At 43.6% G+C, this 21822-nt stretch overlaps 1 protein-coding gene across 7 annotated transcripts in view; it reads right to left on the bottom strand.

Annotated features, from left to right (window-relative positions):
* The window catches only part of ANKRD11 (ankyrin repeat domain 11), a 185045-nt gene that overhangs the window by 5267 nt on the left and 157956 nt on the right, over positions 1 to 21822 (bottom strand). For 3 of the 7 annotated variants that reach the window (XM_077931577.1, XM_077931579.1, XM_077931578.1), the window contains 7 exons: positions 15263 to 15433; positions 14609 to 14815; positions 12894 to 13036; positions 12201 to 12348; positions 3737 to 10521; positions 311 to 409; positions 34 to 198 (listed from right to left, as the gene is read on the bottom strand). In XM_077931577.1, the coding sequence (XP_077787703.1) occupies positions 34 to 198; positions 311 to 409; positions 3737 to 10521; positions 12201 to 12348; positions 12894 to 13036; positions 14609 to 14815; positions 15263 to 15433 (7718 nt within the window). The remainder of the gene's footprint in view (positions 1 to 33; positions 199 to 310; positions 410 to 3736; positions 10522 to 12200; positions 12349 to 12893; positions 13037 to 14608; positions 14816 to 15262; positions 15434 to 21822) is intronic. The other 4 variants (XM_077931582.1, XM_077931581.1, XM_077931580.1 and 1 more) reach the window with 4 other exon arrangements.

Raw genomic sequence — 21822 nt, 5'->3', positions numbered from 1 at the left:
AGCGTCATCTCTGCCTCACCCACTCATAATCACCATCAGAAGACGGGCCCAGACCTGATTTTCCAGAGGCATGTTGTACACCTCCGAATCCAGAAGCATGGTGCATGCGCTGAAGGGCACTGCTTGATTGGCTATTGTCCTTGCTGCTCGGCAATGAACCCTCAATATCTCCTGTTCACATGACACAATCAGCTTCTCCTGGAGAGAGGAGGACAGAGTTACCAAGGAGCAAAAGGCACCCCTGCTCCTGAAGGGTAGTGGGGAGGCCTGCCCCCCAGCAGCCTTTGGACACCTAAGCATTTGCTGTTACCCGCTCAATGCTATGCTGGAGGCGCAGTTTGCCACGGACTGCTTCCTGCTGCTTGAATAGCTCCTTGAGGGGATCTGCCAACGATGGAGGGGGTGCAATCTGAAATGCAGAGAAAACAGAAAAAACGTCACAAAGCCGCAGCACCTTCAGCCACCACTTCTGTTTCCAATGAACGGATCTGTTCACATTCAAGCAGTGCCTGGAGAAGTCTTAAGTTTCCTGCTGCTGCAGTGAGGTCAAGACCCAGCCACAGGCATCCTTGCTCCAAACAGAGCTTTGTTTACGCAGCAGGACACAGCTGGGGCTAGAACTCTCATGTATTCTTCCTGTTCACCTTTCAGGCAGAGACATCCCCTCCTCCCAAATACACCAAATGTCTGGCTGTTTATGCTGTGGAGTAGAAAGCAGGGAAGCGGCAGCTCTTTGAACCAGTCTAACAAGATGCAGCTTGGAGTGTGATTGCCATCTCGCTCCTGCAGCAGACAACATATTCAGCAATTTACACCCTGCTCTTGCATGCAGGAGAATCGCCAGGCTCCCCTGAGGGTTCAGTCCGGATGCTGGGTTTTTTCTGATACTCTAACCAAGAAGCTGTTAATCATTTATGTGGCTTTGGAGTACACACTTTCCAATCCATACCTAATTTATCTCCATACAGCCCCCCTCCCGCCCTTGATCCCCTTTACACTAGCATCTCCTAAAGTTAATATATAGTCTCTCTAAGGAGGCACAGAGAGTAGTTCTGATAGTTTGCCACAAACAGCCTGCTTAAAATCAATAGCCAACTCACATGGGGTATCTTGTTGCAACTGCTTCTTTAACTCTGAAGACTTGGACAGAAATTTTCTTGGCTTTGGGATGTTAACCCCTGTTCTACACAATAAGAGGTGAGAGCGGAGAGGTTCTTCCCCCCCCCACACACACATCTTGTAGCTGTCCCCCCACACACACACACAAAGGGGCCCCTCTCCATGCTGATTTTGCAAAGAACAGAAAACAGTGAGCTGAAAACTGACTGCTGCATGGTAAAGCAAGGAGCAAATGCTGCCGCCCACTCACCAGCTGATTATGATGCTTTCCACAAGCACACTTGTAAGGAATTCAGCTCTACTCTGCACGTCGTAGTTCAGTATTTGTCTATTAGCTTCCACAGGGTATACAGGCCAGCACAGCACGGAGACCTGAGTTCAGCTCCTTTAGAGCCTAGGAGTCCATTCCTTCCCAACAGATGCTTTTGTACCTGCACATTCCCCTTGTTGCAGAGCATAAGGAATGTGCTAAGAGGCTGCAGAATGCCAAGTTGGAAGCAAAGCACCTACATTGTTAGCACCAAAGTTTATGTCCCTCTTTCAGACAGGTCAGCTGATAAGCAGAACCTACTACTGTGAGCTTTGTTCCATCTATTGCTTTAATTTCCTCCTTCTTGTACTCAGATAAACAGGAAAGGTCCTTGCCATTGACACTGGTTTATCTGCCACAGCACTGTCCACACTGGCAGTGGTGGCTCACTAGGGTTTCAGACCAGGTTTCAGAGGTGGGGATTGAACCTAAGACCGTTTTGCATGGGCAGCATGTGCTCTACCTGGGTAGTGATCTTTCTTTTAAGTATTAAAAAAAAAAAATCCAGTTCACACGGTTCTCAATAAAGGGCTGATTCAAATAGGATCACAGGAAGCTGCTGTCAAGAAAGAGAATGGTGGGGCAGATTGGGGCCTAAGTCAATCAAACGCAAAAGGGTATTTAAGATGCCTACCTGAGCAACTGTCTCTGGATCGCATGGGGGAGAGAGACTTAAGAAGCTGAGCTGCTCTGCAGTTGAGTTCCCTTCCCACCATCAGGGATGCAGACGAGAGTTTCTATGAAACTGACTATCCTCACTGCTTACTTGTAAGTCGATTAGAACAACTATAGTTTAGTGAATAGGTTATGGTTGGTCCAGTTTCAGAGCCACAGTGCTCTGGTTTATTTTGTATACTGCCTTGACCTTTTGTCTGCTTTTTTATTTTTAGTAAAGTTTCATAATTTGACCAATCTGACCACTGAAGTGTGTGTGAAACTTCAAGCTTAGGATCAGAGTTGTAAAAGACGAGCACACTCTTCTGGGGTCTGGGAGAAACTTGGGGACTGTGGGCTGCCTTTACATTCTGAGTAGCTTATAAGGAGACTGTCTGGAAAACAGAAGGTGTGTGGGTCTCAGCGTTCCTGGGTTTCAGGAAGTTTAGAGGGTCTGCCAGAGAAACGAGGAGGAGGTTTAACAAACTGAAGAATACTGTCATCTTTCTATGCTCCTCCCGATGGAAACATGCAGATGGGGACAGGTATACCCCTGCTTTAAGTCATTTACATATTGTCTTCTCTTGTATATTATTTACTACAAAGCTTGATGACTAAGCTTTTTAGCGACGAAACATCTGATTACTGTAGAGCACTGAACCACAGGTATATCACAAGTGGACTCTTTATTACTGTGTTTGCAATTATTTAAGATAAAACCTATTTGAGAAAGAAACTACTTTTGCTATTTTTATGGACGTTTGTTGTTTGTTTACGGATAGTTGCCTTGGTGATATTATCTTGTGTCAATTGCAGTAGTCATTGCATCACCACCATGTTCATTGTTTTATTGTTAGAGAAATGAGTAAGCAGATTTGATCTTGGACTACAAAAGCCCTGCTTTCCCCAGCAATTTGTGTGTGTAGACTGGACCAAGGAGTGCTGGGTGCACTGGGTCAGATCCTTTTTAAAGTAATTATTTTGGTGCATCCCAGGTCTCCTCCTATCTGGGATGCAAAAGTAAGTGGGAGGGTGGTGGCAACAACTACAGGAGTGTAAAACCTACTGGCATCACTGCAGGGTTGTTGTGTTGCAACTGGACAGGTAAAGGGCTTCTCCAAAGCTGCTAACTCAGTCTTGTTTACACAAACAGCAGGCAGCTGCTTTCCAGGTTTTCAGGCAGGGGCCTTTCCCAGTGCTACTACCTGAACCTGGAATCTTGTACACACAAAGCAGGTGCTCCACTGCTGAGCTTTCTGAGTTTTTCCTTCCTATATACTCAAACAAAGACATGCAGAACTTGCATGTGCCTGTGCTTAATTGCAGATCTGCTTTCAATGTCTAGAATGCCTGATTTGGGGTTTAGTGAATTTTAATTCACATCCATTGATCTGCACACACCACAAACAGCAGGTGGTCCACCAGTGCCCAGGAATGTGTGATGGTGGCTCCTTCCTCATATGAAGTGGCAGCAGATCCGAGTGCACTAGCACTGATTTAGGGGCCTCTGCCGAGGTAACAGAGTTCAGGTATACCTTCCCCAGCGCTACAGCATGCACTTGTGATGCAAGAAGGGAAGATATTGCTGGTGGTATTGGATTTTTCCATGCTAGCACGGTTTATAAAGACAACAAGCGGTGTAAGGTTACTCACCACTGGAATGTGCAGCTTGCTCAAAGGTTTGCCATCCAGCAGGTATGAGCCTGTGTAGGTGACATACTCAGCGTAACACTGAGGTGCCTGGGGAGTGATGTAGCAGAGAATTTTCCGCTTCTCCTCAATTTTCTTCCTGATCTGTAGGTACTCAAAATAGGGATTGGACCTGTCGCTGTGGTAAGGTTCAATGTCTTCCAACTTGATGGCATCAACAATTGCAGCCAGTGTCTGCTGGATCATTTCCCGTGTCTGCTGGGTGGAGGTGTTGATTTGCTGCTGCAGCTGCTGATTGGAGCGCTGGAACCTGCGCTTCCGCGGATGTTGTGCCTGGGCATCTTCCTCCTCTGAGACACGCCCCTTTGCTCGTGTTGAAGGGGCAGAAGCAGGGGGGAACTCTTTTTCAGAAGTAGTAGTAGTAGTTGTTGTTGTAGTAGTAGTAGTAGCAGTAGCAGTAGTAGCAGCAGCAGCAGCAGCATTCTGTTTGTTTTGATTGGCAAGCATCTGGGCTCGGTTTCTGGTGATCCGTTGTGGGATCTCTTCGATTTTGGGGGGCTTTGGGGTTTCAGGGACTGGTTTGGGTGGTGGCTCTGTGGATTCTAATTGGGTACTCCCTTGCAGCACCTCTGTCTGAGAGGAAGGGATCTGGCTGTTGCTTCCGGGTACCACTACGTCTTGAACATCAGTGCTCTCAGTTCGGACTGCTTGGCTCAAACTAACTTGAGAACCACTGTCTGATGCAAGAGTAGCTGAGGAGAGTTCTTCACAACTGGTTTCCTCCTCCTTGGTCTCTGACTGAGCAAGATCTGCTGGTGTCACCTCCTGAATATTCTGGGGAGCCTCCGCTTCTTCTATATTTTTCTGTTCCGGGGCACTTGATGCTTCTGACACAACTTCTAGTGAAATCTCATTGGCCTTTTGCTCATCAGTGTGTAGATCTGGCTCCTCAGGAAGGATGCTCTTTTGGTTAAGAGTTAGATCATCCTGCTTGTTTGTAGCCCCCAAAGACACCCCAACATCCACAAAGTCTGCACTGGTGGTTTCCTGATCTGCCGCATGAGTGTCTTCAGCTGACGCTGCCAATTCTTCCTCTGGACCATCTTTTGATTGAAGTGGCAATCCTGGTAAAGAGAAAGGACCCAGGTCTAAGTCATCCTCTGAATTTGGAAATGAATCAGGCCATGCAGCTTGTTCCTCGGGATTTACAGGGGCAATGGTGCTCTCTTCCAAGTTTTCCAGAGCATTAACAGCCTCCACTTTCGATTCTGCTGGCATGCTAGCTGGTTGCAAAGGTGTGTCAGATGCTTCCTCTGGAACAGGCTTACTACCACTACTAAAGAAAGTGTCTAATCTAGCAGGGGAATCTGCATATGAAGCCTGCTGTTCTGCAGTCACCATTTCTGTTGGAACTGCTTCTTCAGCATCTTCCTTTGCTGTATCAAGCCTTGATTCAGTCACTGAGAGAGAGTAGGAAACGGGGGAACTGGGATGTAGGGAATCTGCAGAAATGAAGGGCACAGGTGTGGGATGCGTGATGTCTGGAGAACAGAAAGGCTTTGGGGAATCAGGACCCTGTTGGGGAGATTTAATGAGCAGCTCTGATCCCACTGTCCAGCTGACAGCATGATCAGAAGGATTGCCAACCAAACTCTGAGGCACAGGAGGATCCAGATTTCTTGTTGGAGTGGTCTCCCACTCAGTACTATTCTGCTCCGGAATGCTAGAGCCAAACTCATTGTCTTCAATTGGTGGTAAAAAGCTGGACTCTGGGGGCATAATGGAAGCGGTTGCTTGTTGCTCTTCTGTGGCATCCAAAGGCAGGCCAAGATCTGGAGGGAGAGCACTTTCAACAGATGGGGCAAGCAGTTCATCTCTATGAGAAGGGGAAGATTTGGCTTGCAATCCAGAAAATACACTTTCAGGGGACTGAACAACATTGCCCACAGTTCCTGGTGCACAATGCAATGCCTCTGCTTTAGGGGATGGGACTCCATAGTCTGGTGAATAATATTCTGGGGACAAACATGGGAACTTTTCTATGGGAATGGAGGGGAGAGATACTTTCTCCTCCATCAAGTGCTGAACTGGAGAATCATAATTAGAAGTGGCTGGGACACTTTGCTGCCTGAAAAATTTGTCCCCAACATTGAACTCTTCCTCTGCTGCTCTTCTGATATCTACAGACATTGAACGGTGAAGATTTGTAGAGGGAATAGTCCTTGTTGGGGTCTGACTTGGGTTCTCCGGGAATCCACTTGAAGAGTTGGAATATCTGTCAAAGAAAGATGGAGAACAAGCGTTCATGGACATGGTGGATATGGGCAATGAATGCTGAGAGTCAGCACAGTCAAACATCAGATCTGTGTAATCTTCATTGCTGCAAGATGGAGTCCTTGGTGTCTGCATCACCTCTTCATAGCTTGGGCAAGAAACAACAGATGCTGGTGTTGGAACCCCTGTTGGCCGGTTCTGATCTGGCCTTGGAGACGCAGGTAGGATTTCCTTCATTTGGGGGCCGGCTATCCAATCCTTGGAATCCACCCCAACAACAGGTTGGTTCTTGTTATCTGGGGATACTACTGGAGCCAGTGGGCCTAGATCTTTGAGTTTCTTGTCCTTTAACTGAGTGTCAGGCGCCAGTGGTTTCTTTGTAGTCATATCCAGACTCCTTTTGCGCATATCCTCATTGGCCTTGACTTTGTCTTTTAATTTGGGGTCTCCAGATCTATGCCTCATCTTCTCCATTTGTTTCATTCTCTCTTTGTGTCTCTTGTGGCGTTCTTCAATCTCAAGATCTTTTTGGCTCAACATCCTCTCAAAGCTGGTCATCATTAGGTCACCATCTCCCAAAAGCTTTTCCCTGGGTCTGATGTCCTTCTTGGTGCCTTCTTTGGGTAAGGTTATTTTATCATTCCCGTTGCTCATTTTAAGACACTCTGATTTGTCCTTTTCTTGATTTTCCTTGAGTCGTTCCTTTACTTTGAGGTCATTAAATTTGGGTGTTTCCTCTTTTGATTTGTCTTTAAGAGTGATCACTTGAGAGCTATCCTTGTCTTTGGCAGACTTCTGCTCCTCCTTGTGGTGCCTAAAGAAACCATCAGTGTGTTTGTCTCTGTGCTTCTCTCTCTCCTCTTTCCACTTTTCTTTATGCCTGTCCCTCTTCTTCTTCTCTTTGGTTGTGCTGACTGTGCTGGAGCTGTACGCTTTGTCTTTTTCTGCCTTCTTTGGAAGTTCTCTTTCAGCATCATTCTTTTCCTTTTTTTCAGGAAACAAATACTCCATGTTTTTGTCCAGTTCTTCTTCAGCCTCTGTTTTTGTTCCATAAGAAATACTAATGCCTTCTCCATCCATGGCAAAGTCCTTCTCATACTGAGTAGAATCTTTCCTGTTGCTGGAGTCTTTAAACTCATCTGTTTTATCTTTCTTTTCAGCTTTCTCTTTCTTTGCTTTTTCCTTTTCATGGCTTTTTTTTGATGAGGATGAAGAATGCCTGTGCCTCTCTTTCTCTTTGAGTTTATCTGGAAGGCAAGGCAAAGGCAGAGACTCCTTAAATTTCTCTTCGGTGGCATCTGCAAGTGAAAGGTTGGAAGACTCAAAGATATTGGTGAGTACGGGGTCTTGCCCTCTGTCTGTGAAGCTATCAGAAGAAATCTCACTGATTTTATCATTGGAGTCATCTCTGTATTCATTGAGGGCTTCTTCCTCCAGTTTCTCCAGCAAGCTCTTTTCTGCTTCTCCGCTTTTCGAAGACCGTTTCTCCTTAGTATACTCTTTATCTGGCTTTTCCTTGTGCCTGTTTTTAACCTTCTCTTCCCCAGCATGTTTCTTTTCCACCTTTTCAGGGAATTTCTGCTTTGCCTTCCTTTCTTGGGCTGAGTCCACTGAGCTTCTCTCCTTCCTGTCTTTATACTTCTCTACTGAGTCTTTGTCCTTCTTCTCTTTGTGTTTTTCAAAGGAGCTTTTCTCTTTTTTCTCCTTTCCACCCTCTGGTAACCCTTTGTCCTTCTTCTTCTCTTTTGACTCTTTGTCTTTCTGTTTCTCAGTGGAATGCTGCCGGTCAGAGGAGTATTTCCTGTGCTTGTCAGGGACATAAAGGTCCCTCTCAGCTACCATGCTATCGTCTTTGTCTTGCATGCTATCCATACGGTGCATTTCGCTCCCAAGGCCCTCTCCAAGTTTGAACCCACTTAGGCTATAATCATCCTTCTCATCTTCGCTTTCATCTGTGAAGATATCTAAGATGTTATACCATGTCCTCTCCCGGCCTTTTTTCTCATCCCTCCTCTCGTGGAAATCCTCTCTATCTCCAGAAAAGTTCTTCTCTTTCTTCTCTTTAACTTGGTCTAGTGAACCCTTTCTCTCTTTATCTTTATTGTGAGGATCTTTATATTTCTCCTTTGTATCTTTCTTCTCTTTAAAACTTTTATCTAATTCTTTGTCCTTCTGGTTTTTTTCCGGCAAAGCTTTCTCATTTCTCTCTTTGTCCTCCACTTTGAATTTCTCCTTGTACTTTTCTGTTTTTAATTTCTCTTTCTTGTCCTTCTCTGGCACATCTTTCTTCTCTTTTCCTGAATGATGCCTATCCCAGTTCTCCACATTTTTCCCACTAAATTCGGGTTCAGATTTTTCTTTGAAGAATGTTTCACAGCCATAGTCTTTAAATTCATCTCTGTAGGATTCTTCTTGTTTTATTTTAACTTCTTTTCTATCTTTAGAGCTATCGGGCAAATCTCTTCTCTCTCTGTTAGTTTCACTAGCCTCCTTTTCCTTTCTCTCTTTAAAGCTTTCAGCAGAATCCTTTCTTTTCTTTTCAGGCAGATAACTAGAAATACTTTTATGCTTTTCAACTTGGTCCTTTTTCTTCTCAGAGTTCCGCTCAACATATTCCCTCTCTTTCTTTTTTAGAAAAGTATCTTTTTCATTACGTTTCTCGCTGTACTCCCTCTTATCTTTTGCTTTACTATCCCGCTTCTTGTCTTTTATCTCCTCCTTCACCGTTTCTATGATGAGTTTTGTCACAGTGTCATTTTGAATTTCCCTGTAGTCTGCCACTGGTGAATCCCAGCTATCCTCTCCTTTGAAATCAAAAGAAGAATCCGATGACAAATCTGAAAACCACCGATCTTGCTGATCATCAGAGAGGCTGAACTTTGTGTCCTCGCTTTCTAAAAACTGGTTTTTATTACTAAACTCTTCAAAGTTGGGCTCCTCCCTGTAACCTTTGTCTTTTTTACATCTCTCTTTCTCCTCTTTCAGGGCTTTCTCCTTCTCTGGTTTTGCTGGTTTTTCCTCCTTCAGTTCATTTTTCTTATCAGCCTTGAACTGCTTGTCCTTAGATTTTTTCTTTCGCTCTTCCTTGTGTATTCGAGGTTTTTCCTCTTTAGGAGATTTCTCCTTTATGGGCTTCTCTTTTTCCAATCTGCTGCTCTTTTCTTCTCTGAAAGTTTTACTGAGATCTTTACTTGCCTCCTTGGCTTTTTTCAAGGATTTCTCCTCTTTGGAGGTTTTTCCAGCATCGTCTTTAAACAGCCACTCCTTCTCCTCAGATTTAGTTTTCTGAAATTTGTCTTCCTTCTTGAAGTGCTCCCTCTCATGCTTAAGCACTTTGAGCTTGTTCTCAACAGGGCATTCAGTCTCCACAATCAAAGCCTTATCAGTCTTCTGCTTAGAGTCCTCATAGTCAAAAGAAAAGGCTTTGATTATTTTAATGTCTTGGGTGGCAGGACACTGGCCTCTCTCTTTGTTTTTGTGTTTGTGTTTCGTTTTATGCTTTTTTACAACTTTCCCCTCCTTGTCTCGCTTTGGAATAGCTCCATCAACACTGGCATGGAATGAATTTTTCTTCTCCACAATCACAGCAGCTCCATGTTGGGCGCGCTTCTTGGGCTCCTGCTTCTTCCTCACAGGCTTCAATGATTCCAGGCTTGAGTCCTCAGACGTGTAATCAGACTCACTGGTCAGCCTCGTCCTTGTTGAATCTGATAAGGAACTGACATCTGACCAGGCTGGAGAAGAGACTGTTTTCCAGTTGTCTGTCCTCCAGTGCTTGGAGTGCTGCTCTGCAAGGGTAGCATTATGCTTCTGAGACCCCAAACTCCCATGGGAAGAGGCAGAAGAAGCAGAAAGGGAATTAAACAAGGATGACTCCTTCAACACCAATCTGGAGTCCTTTACACAGGTAGCACTTTGTACAGAGTCTCTGTCATCCTCCTCACTCTCCAGGTTTTCACTCTCTGATTCAGAGGAACAAAACTTGTCATTTTTTTTGCCAAACCGAACCTCTTTGCCCTTTGCTTCCTTCTTGCGCTTCTTCTTCACTTTGCTTTTCTCTTTCTGCTGTTTGGCATTAGAAGGTTCTCGAGCCTTGCTGCTGGGGAGGATAGAATGGGTTGTCAGCCGCAGCTTTTCCCCAGTCCCCACAGGCAGGCTGGTCTCCTCTTCATCAGATGTGTCTGAAAGGATACGATGGGATGCTTTCTTTGGTGTGATTGTGCTGTTTTTAGTATAAGTTTTTACTTCCATCTTGGGGATGGAAATAAAACTATTTGCTTTAGTCTCTTTCCTGTAATCCTTTTTCAGAAGATGTTTATCATCAACTGGTGGGACCCTGTCCTGCTCATCATCCTCATCAAACTCATATTCATCCTTCACGGGTGTGACAGCTTTGGGAGGCTCCTGATTCTTGGCCTTGTGTTTCAGGCCCTTCTCAAACTCAGAGTCTGTGTTGTTGCCATCAATGGAACTGGATGGTGCAAACGAAGGAGCATCTTCCTCTTCTGAGCTCTCTGAAAAAACAAGAGCACAAATAAAGAGTCAGGTACGACACCTACTTTCACCTGGAGCTGGAGCATCATTCTCCACAGAAACCTGCTCACAATACCTGAACAGACAATCTATCTTCCATGTGCAAAGCATAGCTGTGGCTGCTTTACCTACTCGGTGGTCTGCTGGGTCCTCTGGAATAAAAGGCCAAAGCTGCGCAGGGGAGTCAATGACAGGAATCCATTTGGAGCATCTGGGCAGAAAGGGTGCAAATCCAATAAGAGCGATTGCTGGGTGTAATATCCATTTGTTTCAAAGGGGACTGCTTCCATAAGTTGCAGCACAGCCAGACATCTGCAGTGCCAATTTATTATCAGGCAAATGGTGCATCCATTCCCCTCATCTCAGGTGCTGCCTTTTTTTAAAAAACACAGGAGCATTGGTCATGCTCAGCCCCATCCCTACCACATCCAAGTGTTTCACCCTCATACAGGCCTCAAAGCTACTACACAGTATTTATATAGTGCTTTAAGGGGATTTGGTGTGCACTCCACCACCAACTGTTACAATGCCCCTATAAGGAAGGCCAACTGTTTTCCTTCTGCTACAGATGAAGGGATGACACTAGGATAAACAGTGATTTGTGTAAGGGCATTTGATAAGTCCAAGGTGAAGGTGAGATCTGAATGAAGTATTTACACCTCACACTCTTGGCTAATCAGCACTTCTTTGCACAGACTCCTCGTCACTCTGCAAAAACTTCCTCTTACTGCATTTTCTCAAAGGCTCACCTCTTCATCCCTACGCAATACAGTACAACTCTCTTTTACAAGCTTTTACTTGCAAAGCAATGCTGGACACAAGTCCTTTCTGCATCTCTCTTTGCCAAGCAAATTTCTTAAAAATCCCATCCCTGCTGAGCTTCAAAACCACCTGCACAATGCATCATTATGTTACAGCATAGAACATGTGGCTTGGGGAGGAGGCAGCGAATAGGCATCATAGAGCATCTTATAGCTGAGGCTTGTTATAGGCAGAAGAGAGGGTACCAGCTGAGTGAGGGTACTAAATGTGGGTATCTTACTCCATTCATGATACACACTTAGTCTTCCTGACCCCACTTATTATATGCATTAACTGTGCTACTTCTGGATATGTCACACTGCAAAGTTGTCTGGCAAAGTATCAAATGGCCTGCTTCTGTCTTTTCATGTGCTGTTTGGGAGGCCTTGACTCTACTACAGGCAATGGTGAGAGGCAAATTGATTGCTTAACCTCACAAATAAATTCTAGTGAAAGCAAAATAGCAAAATACTAAAATCTGATCTTCCTCAGGATCACGAGAAAGTGATGGTAAGTAATGCCATCACATTCAGCCTCTGCTCCATCAACCTTAGGGTGGAGAACAGCAAAGCATTCAGTTCCACATTAACCTGGAGCATTTCCTGGAGTCTTTGTTAGGGAGCTGCCTAGTCTTTGATTTCCAATGATGGGCTGTTGCAAGCATGCAACAATAAAGAACAATATGCAAATCTCAAGGGAGCAGAGGTCATTATTAAAGCCCCTGAAGACACTAAGCAAAAGGTTTCAGGGTGTGCTCCTGGCACAATACAGCCCTCTGAAGGTCTACTTATTTCCCTACATTACGCATGGAGGTACAGGTTATTTGCACCACACCCTTCTGCCACTTCCCACCTCTTACCTGTGGAGCTCTCTTCACTGGAAGGATATGTGGCTTTCCCCAGGAGCAGATTGACCATTGTGGGGGAATTTGCTACTTTTAATGGTGTCTCTCCCCTCCTGTTAAGCTGGTGAGGATTTCCTCCATAATGTAACAACAGTTTCACCACCTAGACATAAACAAAGTCTCATTAAGTTGCATCTATAATGGACAAAGGAGCAGAAATGAAGATTACCCAAAAGGTTGACAAACCAGCTCACTGTCAGCTAGTGATAAAGTAGCTTAAAGTCTAGCACATTGATCAGAGAAATATGAGCTAAAGCTAAGTGGTAGGGAACGTGCTCTACAAGTGTAAGATCCTTAGTTGAATTCCTTGCAGCTAGATATAGACATTGGCCTGTCTCAGTATAAGGGAATACCCTGACATACATTATCACCTTACCCAGTTTGTCTCTCTTGTTTCTCTGGGACCGAACAGGGTAGCTACACTTCAAATACCTAGAAATAAGGACACTGGACACATCAGGAAGGTGGTAAAGACATTACTGGAGGTAAAGGGAAGAAGGCAAAGGCTGCAACTTATCCTCAACCACAAGTTTTCAATAGTAGGAGGGAAGAATAAAAAGTACACAGTGAAGAGCCTGATGGTGGCCACAGGGAGAGATCATTTGGGCCTGTGTAACAGCTGACTATTCAAATCTGGCAAGAACTGACCTTGTAGTGCCCATTGCTGGCTGCATCATGCAGCGGAGTGTCATCATCCAAGCCCTTGGTGTTGACCTCGGCGCCTGCAGCAAGCAACTGTTTTGCAACGTCATAGTAACCCCTGTTGCATGCCTCATGCAAAGCCGTCCAACCTGCAAATGCACATACAAAACATACACGTGACATGGATGGCCTATTTCAGATCAGTAACTATGTCACACAGCAGTGCCTCCATTGATTATGCTGGCTGGCAGCACAGAGGCTTGCCTGTAGAACCACCCGCCAGCCCTGCGTTAGTGTAAAGACATCAGAAGCTTGACTCTTGCCTGGTATTTAGCCCATCCAGGCTCTTTTGTCTGGCAACATAATATATACATCCAGCTCCCCACTAGAAATAAGGAAAGAACAGAAGTTTAATAAAGGGGCATGAGGGAGGGACCATCTTTTGATGTAGAAAGATGGTCAATGTTATTTTTCACAGAATTCCTGTTCTCACCTGAACCTTAGTGTCTGGAATATTAACAAATAGCTGCAATGCCACAAACAGGTCTGCTTGGCTTTCTGGTGGCTTTGCAGCATCAGGTGGTAGGTAGAGAATGCTGCCACAGAAACAAGAATACCAAAATGTAATGAATAAAAAAACTGAAGCCTCCTGGAATGTAATGAATAAATGATGCTAACAGGTTGATTTCCAAATAAAATAATCCTTAAAAGTTTCCCCAAAAGAGTTATTTCTACAACTTCACTATTAGAAAGCCTCTGTCTGAGTTACTGAATGAGTGTTATCTAGATGCATAAATGACTCATAATTAGTATGTGTCTTGATCAGAAACCAGTACTAACTATTACAAGGCTCAGGACAAGGCACTTGCTGCTCATTATAGAAGTCCAGTGAACCTTAACCTTTGAATGGTGGTGCTAGGTCATTTCAAATAAGCATCTATTGTAGCTTCTGAATTGCATACTAAGATAGCAAAGCAGCAAGTCCTAGATCTCCCAATGAACACAATTTGGCACCTGTTAAATTTTGCACAACCGGAGTTTTTGGCAAAATAATGGGACATAAGAGATTAATTTGGACTACCTAAAGAATGAGGGGGGGAAACCTGATCGACAATCATTAGCATGTGAAGGTATCACAGTGGCTGGAGCTAGGACAACAGAGGCTACAACACTGCAGTTGAAAAGAGGAAAGAATAAAAAGAAAAGACAGAACAGCAGCAACTATCAGGAGGGAAAATACAGCATGGAAGGTGAAAACTTTATAGGTAACTGAGCTCTGCCACAGCTAGAAATATGCAGCCAACATGAAATGGAAAAGAGAAAGTCATAGATAGAATCCCTGATCCAAGGCAATGGATCTGTTAGGCCTCCTCACAGCACTGCTCGCATTTTGGTTTTGTGTGTGGGGGGGGGGGGGTGTTTTTGAAACAGTGACAACGTCACAAGGTTCTTGACAGCAAAAAAAAAAAAAACAGAACAAAATACAACACGTCCCCAAGCTGGATCACTGTTCAGCAACTTACTCTGACTGTTCCACTACAGGTTGCTCACCTACTCCTCTGATGAATCTAGTCCTATCCTAGTTCAAGCTGGGCAACTTAATTATGTGGGCTCAAGTATAATGTTTTCTTCAGTGTCTCAGCCAAGAAACAATTGTATTGTTTTTCTACCCCCACCCCACCATACTCCAGCAGTCAATTCAGAATGAATAGAGTGGTTACCTGCAAAATCTTTTACATTGACGTCTGCACCCTCAATAATGAGTTCCTTGATGCGTCGGGCATCTCCTCGGATAGCTGCCCGGTGCAGCCGAGTCTCTCCACGTTCATTTCTCTTGTTTACTTTATCTTTGGTTTTGGAGGCAGAATTAGGAGTTCCCTTCTGACAAACTGTGGATTGAGAGGGATGCTTTGGTGTTGTATCTACTGCTGGCAGGAGAGGTGGGGAAAAGCACACATGAAGGAGGAGTTCAGTTCAAAGCCAAAACCCCAAAGCCTTTAGAGGGAGCTGTTGCCATATAGTTACAATCTTGCCTTGAAGCAGAGGAAATGGCTGGGGGATTGGGGGATGGGAGAGTTAATCTTTCCAAGCAGAGGAATGCCTCTGCAGGCACAATGGAGACATTAATGGAAGACTGTGATTAAGCAAATACTGTAGAAAGCAGCTGTGGTTCCTCTCAGGAATGAAGGGGCCTGAGATCTAAGGGAAGAAGTGAAGTAGATTCACTAGCTGCAAACTGGGGAGTTCTCCAAGGCTTGTATGCTGAACACCCAACTGGATGTTTCTGAGATCCCCACAAAGACAGCAACTGCAGACTTTGAGGGAGAACCATAAGGGCCTAATTCTACCTTAAACACAAATTATACTGTCCACACCTGGACTGTTTGCAGACTCTTCTGCTGTCATCTGCATAAGAAGCGCAACCTGCTGGCGCTCAGAGAGTGGATAACCTGCACGGATTCCTGGAAGTCCCATTCCGAACAGCAGGCTGGGCTTCCGAGTTGCGGGCTCCTTTTTAATCCTCTTCCTTTCAGGACCCTGCTTTTCTGTGAAAACAGAGATAGGGGGGGGAATTGCAAATGAAATTCATTCGTTCTGAAGATATTTGCTATATTTGCTAACAGCAGCTTCCCTTACAGAGTGTGTTCAAACCTTTGCTCCTGACAGTGTCAAGATACTGAATATGCCTTTGTCTAAATTCCTGCAAAGTCAGTCCTAGGGTTCATTGTTTTTATTTTAGAAAATTTATATCCCTGTTAAAAACCATACGCAAGCTGGCTTACAAATTTGAAAACAAAACATAGCACATCTTAATAAATATCAATGAAAAGAGACAATTGTGACAAGTAGTAAATATTAAAAACAGCAGGGTCAGGGTTAGCATTACAAATTTCTAAACAAGCAGATTAAAAGCCTGTCTAAATAAAAGCATCTTAGCAAGATGCCAGGAGTCAGGCAGTAACAAGGTCGACTGGGCCTCCCATAGAAAAGAGTAACACAATTTAGGTACAGCCAGGGAGAAGGCTCTCTCACACATTCCACTTGTCTTGCTTCAGCCATAGTTGGGATGAAGCGAAGAACTTCAGATATTTGGGAGCATCAGGATGGTACACAAAGAGGCTGCTCTCTGGGTTACCTGGACTCAGGCTTCAAGCATAGTTACCAGCCCCCTGAATCATGCCCAGAAACAAACTGAAAACAAGTGTAGCTACTGTAAAATGGGCGTGATATGCTCATTAACACACAAGATGTAACATCTGTCAAACTCAATACATGGTGGAGGATATGTTTAGACTTCTTAATTAGGCCCTTGCAATTTGCCCCTGCCCATAATTATTTTACACCTATCTCTGTTTAGGATTTTGTAGGAACAGAAGCAAGGGGTTTCCTGATAGGAAAAGCAAGGACCTGGCAATTGGTTTGCTTAGTAAAGCAGAACAAGACAATTGCTGGGGAAAAGTCAGAGCTGCTGTATGAATACGATCAGCACCTTTAGCAAACTTCCGCAGCTGATGAGCACCTTCCCAAATAACTAGTTGAAAAGAAAAAGATATAGTGGCTGAGTGTGGACTGGAAATAATGGGGCCACTCATCAGCTACTTGGGGTAAATACACTGGAATGAGTTAACAGATACGTGCTGAAGCAGGCACACTTTTTTCATAATTGTGTGGAAGTGTACACACTTTCTGAGGCAGCCCATTAACAAGCTAAAACAGGTTGTGCTACCCCAAACCTTTAGAATAATAGAACATAGAATTGTAGAGCTGGAAGAGATCCCAAGGGTCATCTAGTCAAACCTCCTGCAACGCAGGAATCTCAGCTAATGCATCCATTACAGATGGCCATCCTTTGCTTAAAAACCTCTAATGAAGGAGACTCCACAACCTCCTGAGGGCGAGTGTTCCAATGACAAATAGCTGTTACTGTCAGAAAGTTATTTCTGATGTTTAGTTGGAATCTCCTTTCTTGCAACTTGAATCCATTGGTTTGAGTCCCTTCCCCCCAGAACAGGAGAAAACAAGCTTGCTTCATTTCCCATGTGATAGTCCTTCAGATATTTGAAGATGGCTATCATATTTCCTCTCAGTCTCCTCTTTTCCAGTCTAAATATACCCAGCTCCTTCAACCATTCCTCATAAGGCTTTGTTTCCAGACCCTTGATCATCTTAGTTGCCCTCCTCTGCACACATTCCGACTTGTCAACATCCTTCTTAAATTGTGGTGCCCAGAATTGGACGCGGTATTCCAGGTGTGGTCTGATCAAGGCAGAACAGAGTGGTACTGTTAACTCCCTCAGTCTTGCTGTGGTATTCCTACTTCCAAAAGTAGGCCCTGCTCTGCCTGGCTTTTCAAAGCCCCACCCCACCCCACCCAAATCATTCCTTTTAAAGGGGAGCGTTAATCTCATGGTACTGTATCGGATGGAGCTAACGTTCTGAAGAGTTTGCCAGATCAGCCACTTGAGATAAAAAAATCAGAATAAAGTATAACTAAATAACTATAACTAAATCTGCCACTCCACACACAGACTTACAGCATTATAACAAGACAAATCAACACACACACACACACACACACACACACACACACGTGTGCACTGCAATAGCAATGGGTAAGTGCTGCCACTCACAAATTCTGGGGGAAAGGGTTTACTTCACTGAACATCTACCAACAGTTTCCATCTGCAGCACTCAGATTTTGAGAGGTCACTGTGGGCTACATAGTTGTTCATAAGGCCCATATTTATATTTCAGAAGCCTTGTGATGGCTTAATGGGAAGCTTTATTTTTAGTACAACAAACAGACCTATGGCATAATCAGCAGCAGCCTTCAAGTCTGAATGAGTGGCCGAGCATGAACACCATTCTCCCTGAGCCCCAAGGCAGGACCTGACAAAGTGATTTGCTATCCCATTTCCTCCCTTAAGTCTCCTCCTTCCCCCATTCTCCTCAGCTTCGAGTGTGCAAATTTCAATGAATGTGATTTTTTCTCTCTCTTCAGGAGCATTCTAATTTCCTCCTTGCCAGAAGAGTTATCTTCTCCATAGCTCCCCACTCCACCTTCCCCAAAATTAATGCAGTCATTTTAAGCAGTTAAAATTAATGTGGCCATTTCAATACTCTCTTATTCAAGTGCTAACTTGTTACAGGAGGCATGACACAAGTATTTCTATGCAATTAAAGTTTCAGGATCAATAAATATGTAATCAAAAGTATATGTAGAAAATAAAAAGTTCTTATTGTACACTGTCCAAATAAGAAGGTATAAGTCAACAAAATCATACTTGCTTACACTCTATGAGAAAAGTGGAACAACCACTGTCATGCACATCACATTGCTTACTGGTAAACACTTCTGTTTTCCATGGAGGTTTCACTCCTATTACTTTTTCCGTGCTCAGTAGAATAAAAACCTAGTCCTGACAAGCCTAAATATGCTTTAGTAATGCCAGAATATGTTAGAGAAGCATCAACGAATAGGGAGTAGACAGTGGAGCATGTCCCAGTTCAGTTTTAACACATACGATGATTGAAGACTCAATAGACTCAATAGAAAAAGATGGTACTGTATAACCACATCAAATGCTGCATTGAACTTATACTGGACACATCTGTGCCAACTAGTTTTGTGTGGCTTACAATGTGAATAACATAAGCATTATCTAAAGCAACTTCTTTACCAGAAGTTTTAGTCCAGCCCAAGCAGTGGCTCACTGTAAACAAATATATTTAGGCATCCAGAGAAAAAACAGGCAAGCATCTCATGGCTCCTGAAAGACCCAAATTAAATGCACAAACACACACTCAACTTTAGGTGAGCACTCCTTCCTTTAAAATCAAGAAACTAAATACTTGAACACAAAATACAACACTCTTGCACAGGAGCTAGATAAATAAATAGAAATGCAATTATTTAATTGATTATGCTGATGTCAGAAAACATTGCTATCTTCAAAACTGAGCCCTAAGTTTGAGGGAAAATATAATTTTCAACTAAGCAAGTTTCCTTGCTTCTTAAAGCAGGTCACACCTGATGACTCCATTATCAATTGGCAGAAGATAACTGTTTAGGATTTTCATAGAATGAAAATAAATCTAGGGACACTGCAGTAGAAGGGCTGAAAGTATCTTGTTCCAGTGGACAGGAAATCCCCTAGACTGTTATCTCTCACAGCCTCTGTCCAGAATTAGCAAGGGCTTTAAACAACTGGAATCCTTGAGTATAATAGCCAATCTCCTAAAATCTCCACAGAACAGATAGCATAAGACTTCCTCTTTCCTTTTCTAAATTGCTTCCAACCAGTGACTAGGCAGATCACAAACGATACTTTTAATCTTTACAAGGTAAGCAGGCCTCAAACTAGTCAGTGCCTGATAGGAGACAACTTAGACATCCCATGCACAGCAACACTGAGAAGGATATATATGCAACCAAATCCAATCAAAACCTTGATGTGCTTATTTGACCAGTTATAATATGGCTACACAAATCAATGAGGATCCTTTTCATTATTTCAAGAGGGCTACACAGCTAATAGAAAAACATTTTTATCACATTTTAATTGTTTGCTTCTTAGTGCCCCCTTTCCCCTCTGCATCCTATAGCATTCTCTATCTCTTCCCCATCTGGCTCCCCCGCTTTTCAATACTCCACAGTTCTCATTGCACCCCATCTCTATTAGTCCATTTTATTATCTGCATTCCTTAGCAGCTCTTTTCTCTTTTACAGACCTCTGGACCCCAGTCTGTCACCTCCTATTTTTCTCTTTCCACACCCTCCCCAAACACCTGTCTTTCCACCCTCCCCACCCTAGAGTTCCCTCCCCCCTCAATGTTGCAGTTTGAATGATAGGACCATGTGATTCCTCCACAACAAACACCACCTAGATTGTTCCAAGAAGGGAACTACAACTATGTGTTCCCCAGGCAAAAACAAATGAAAAGACACACACACCACACACCAGTTTGAACTGTAGCATATGTTGCTTAACAACTGTACAAAGAAAAGAAAAGAAATTATGCTCCATAGCCTGGTTAAACAGAGAATTTATATTGCTTCAACAATAAACCTTTGACCAATGCTCTTTCATCCTGATGCAGTAGAGCCAACAATGAAATCAGTGGCATAAAATGACACAAAATGAAAAAAGTAAAATAAAATAAAATTTATTAGAAAAAGAAACGTACAGCCTCTTTTTTTCTTCCCCTCTTCATTGGTTCAGTCCTTTCCACAACATATCCTGACAAATATTTATCCACAGTGTACAATGTAACTACAGATAGAGCAAAAAGATCTCGTGCTGGGAAAGAGCATGCTGCTCTGATTCTGGAATAGCATGGGCTATTCTGACTTTGTGCTCCCCCTTCAATGTCTTATAAAAATGCAGCTTGTGACAAAACCTGTCTTGGTGGAGTGCTGCCTCATTTCAGTGGCTAAAGTGAACTAGGGCACCAAATAAACCAGGGCACTGCATAGTTGTGCTTGTGTCTGGATGCCTTATCAGCGAAGTCACAGTTGAGCCAGCAACATACCAAACACAACACTGCTTAAATAGCTCAAGTTTTTGGTTGACATCTTCTCTCTGAAAACAAAAGCCTCAGTGGGATAAACCATTCCTAGTGGGTGGACAGATGGTCTTAAATAGCCTGACTAAAATGAAGTCAAGAGATAAATGTGAACTCCTGAACCCAGAGTATTGGCAATGCAATGCCTTGGAAGCAAAATGCTTGCTCTCAAGACAGCCAACCTCAGGCTTTACTCAGTTCTATTGCACCATCTCAAATTAACACTTTCCTCCATTGTTTAACATCTAGTTCTCCCCTCAAAAAATGTCACTTAAGAAGCAGAGATTCCAGATGCTACCTGTCACATCTCTTTACACTCCCTGGGTGCCTATTTTGCCAAAGAAAGGATAGCTGGAGTTTGTTTGAACACCATTCCCCACCAGGCCACCTCCAAGCACTCTGTTCCTAACTAGGCTGTGGCCATATTCAGAGGTGTATGTTGACTGAGGAAATGAAGTCTAGGCCACCAGGACCAGTTTAACCTGACCACAGCCTTTTCATAAGCATGAATCATAGCATCAGTTCTGTTATTAAAAAAACAAAGAAAAAAGAACCTTCATCACACAAGGGTGACACTGCAAAAAATATAAACATAATTCAGACTCAGTGGAGATAGACTCGTGAACTTAGCATGGGGGGGGGCAGACTCTGTTCCTGATACAAAAATGGTTCAAGATCTCAGGGGCTGAAAATGTGAATTACTTTCTATAGAGGAAAAGTTTTTCATTCATGCCCCAAAGAGGAATGGTTGTTACAACAATTCAGACACCAAAAAGTCAACACTTGAATATATTAGAGATCAAATAACTTAAAAGAGATGTGGAAATCTTGTGCTCCACTTACCAGCCCATCATAGCTGGCTGAGGACAGGAACAGAAACCTGCTGGATTCCTTCTTACAGGGCCTGAGAAGGGCTTTATTACTTTTGTGCTGGGAAATAGCCTGTACTTTGCAATTACTTGCCTCAAATTTCCAATACCTCAGCCACCACCAGGGGTGGTTCCATTAAAAATTAGGAACAAAAGTAAAAAGCCCTCCCTTCAGCACTTTCATTTTTGCCAACTTCATAAATGCTTTGGGGTGATGATGGGGAAGGCTGCTGATATTCTCTGCCATTTTGTAGGTATCTACACTGCTTCTTGTACTGAATGTAAGAAAGGCCCTGCTGGATCAGACCCTCTAGTCCAGCATCCTGTTTATAACTGTGGTCAACCAGATATATGTCTACAAGATTCAAGTAGTCGGGGCACAAGGCAACAGCTCTTCCACTGCTGTCCCTCAGCAAGTGGAATTAAATGGTAGACTGTCTCTGAAAATGGAGGTTCCATATAGCAATCCTAACAAATAGCCATTGATAAAAAAATCCCCA

The sequence above is a fragment of the Podarcis muralis genome, chromosome 7 (genome assembly GCF_964188315.1).
Source record: "Podarcis muralis chromosome 7, rPodMur119.hap1.1, whole genome shotgun sequence".
NCBI lineage: Eukaryota > Metazoa > Chordata > Lepidosauria > Squamata > Lacertidae > Podarcis > Podarcis muralis.
This window is presented reverse-complemented; position numbering and strand designations above follow the sequence as displayed.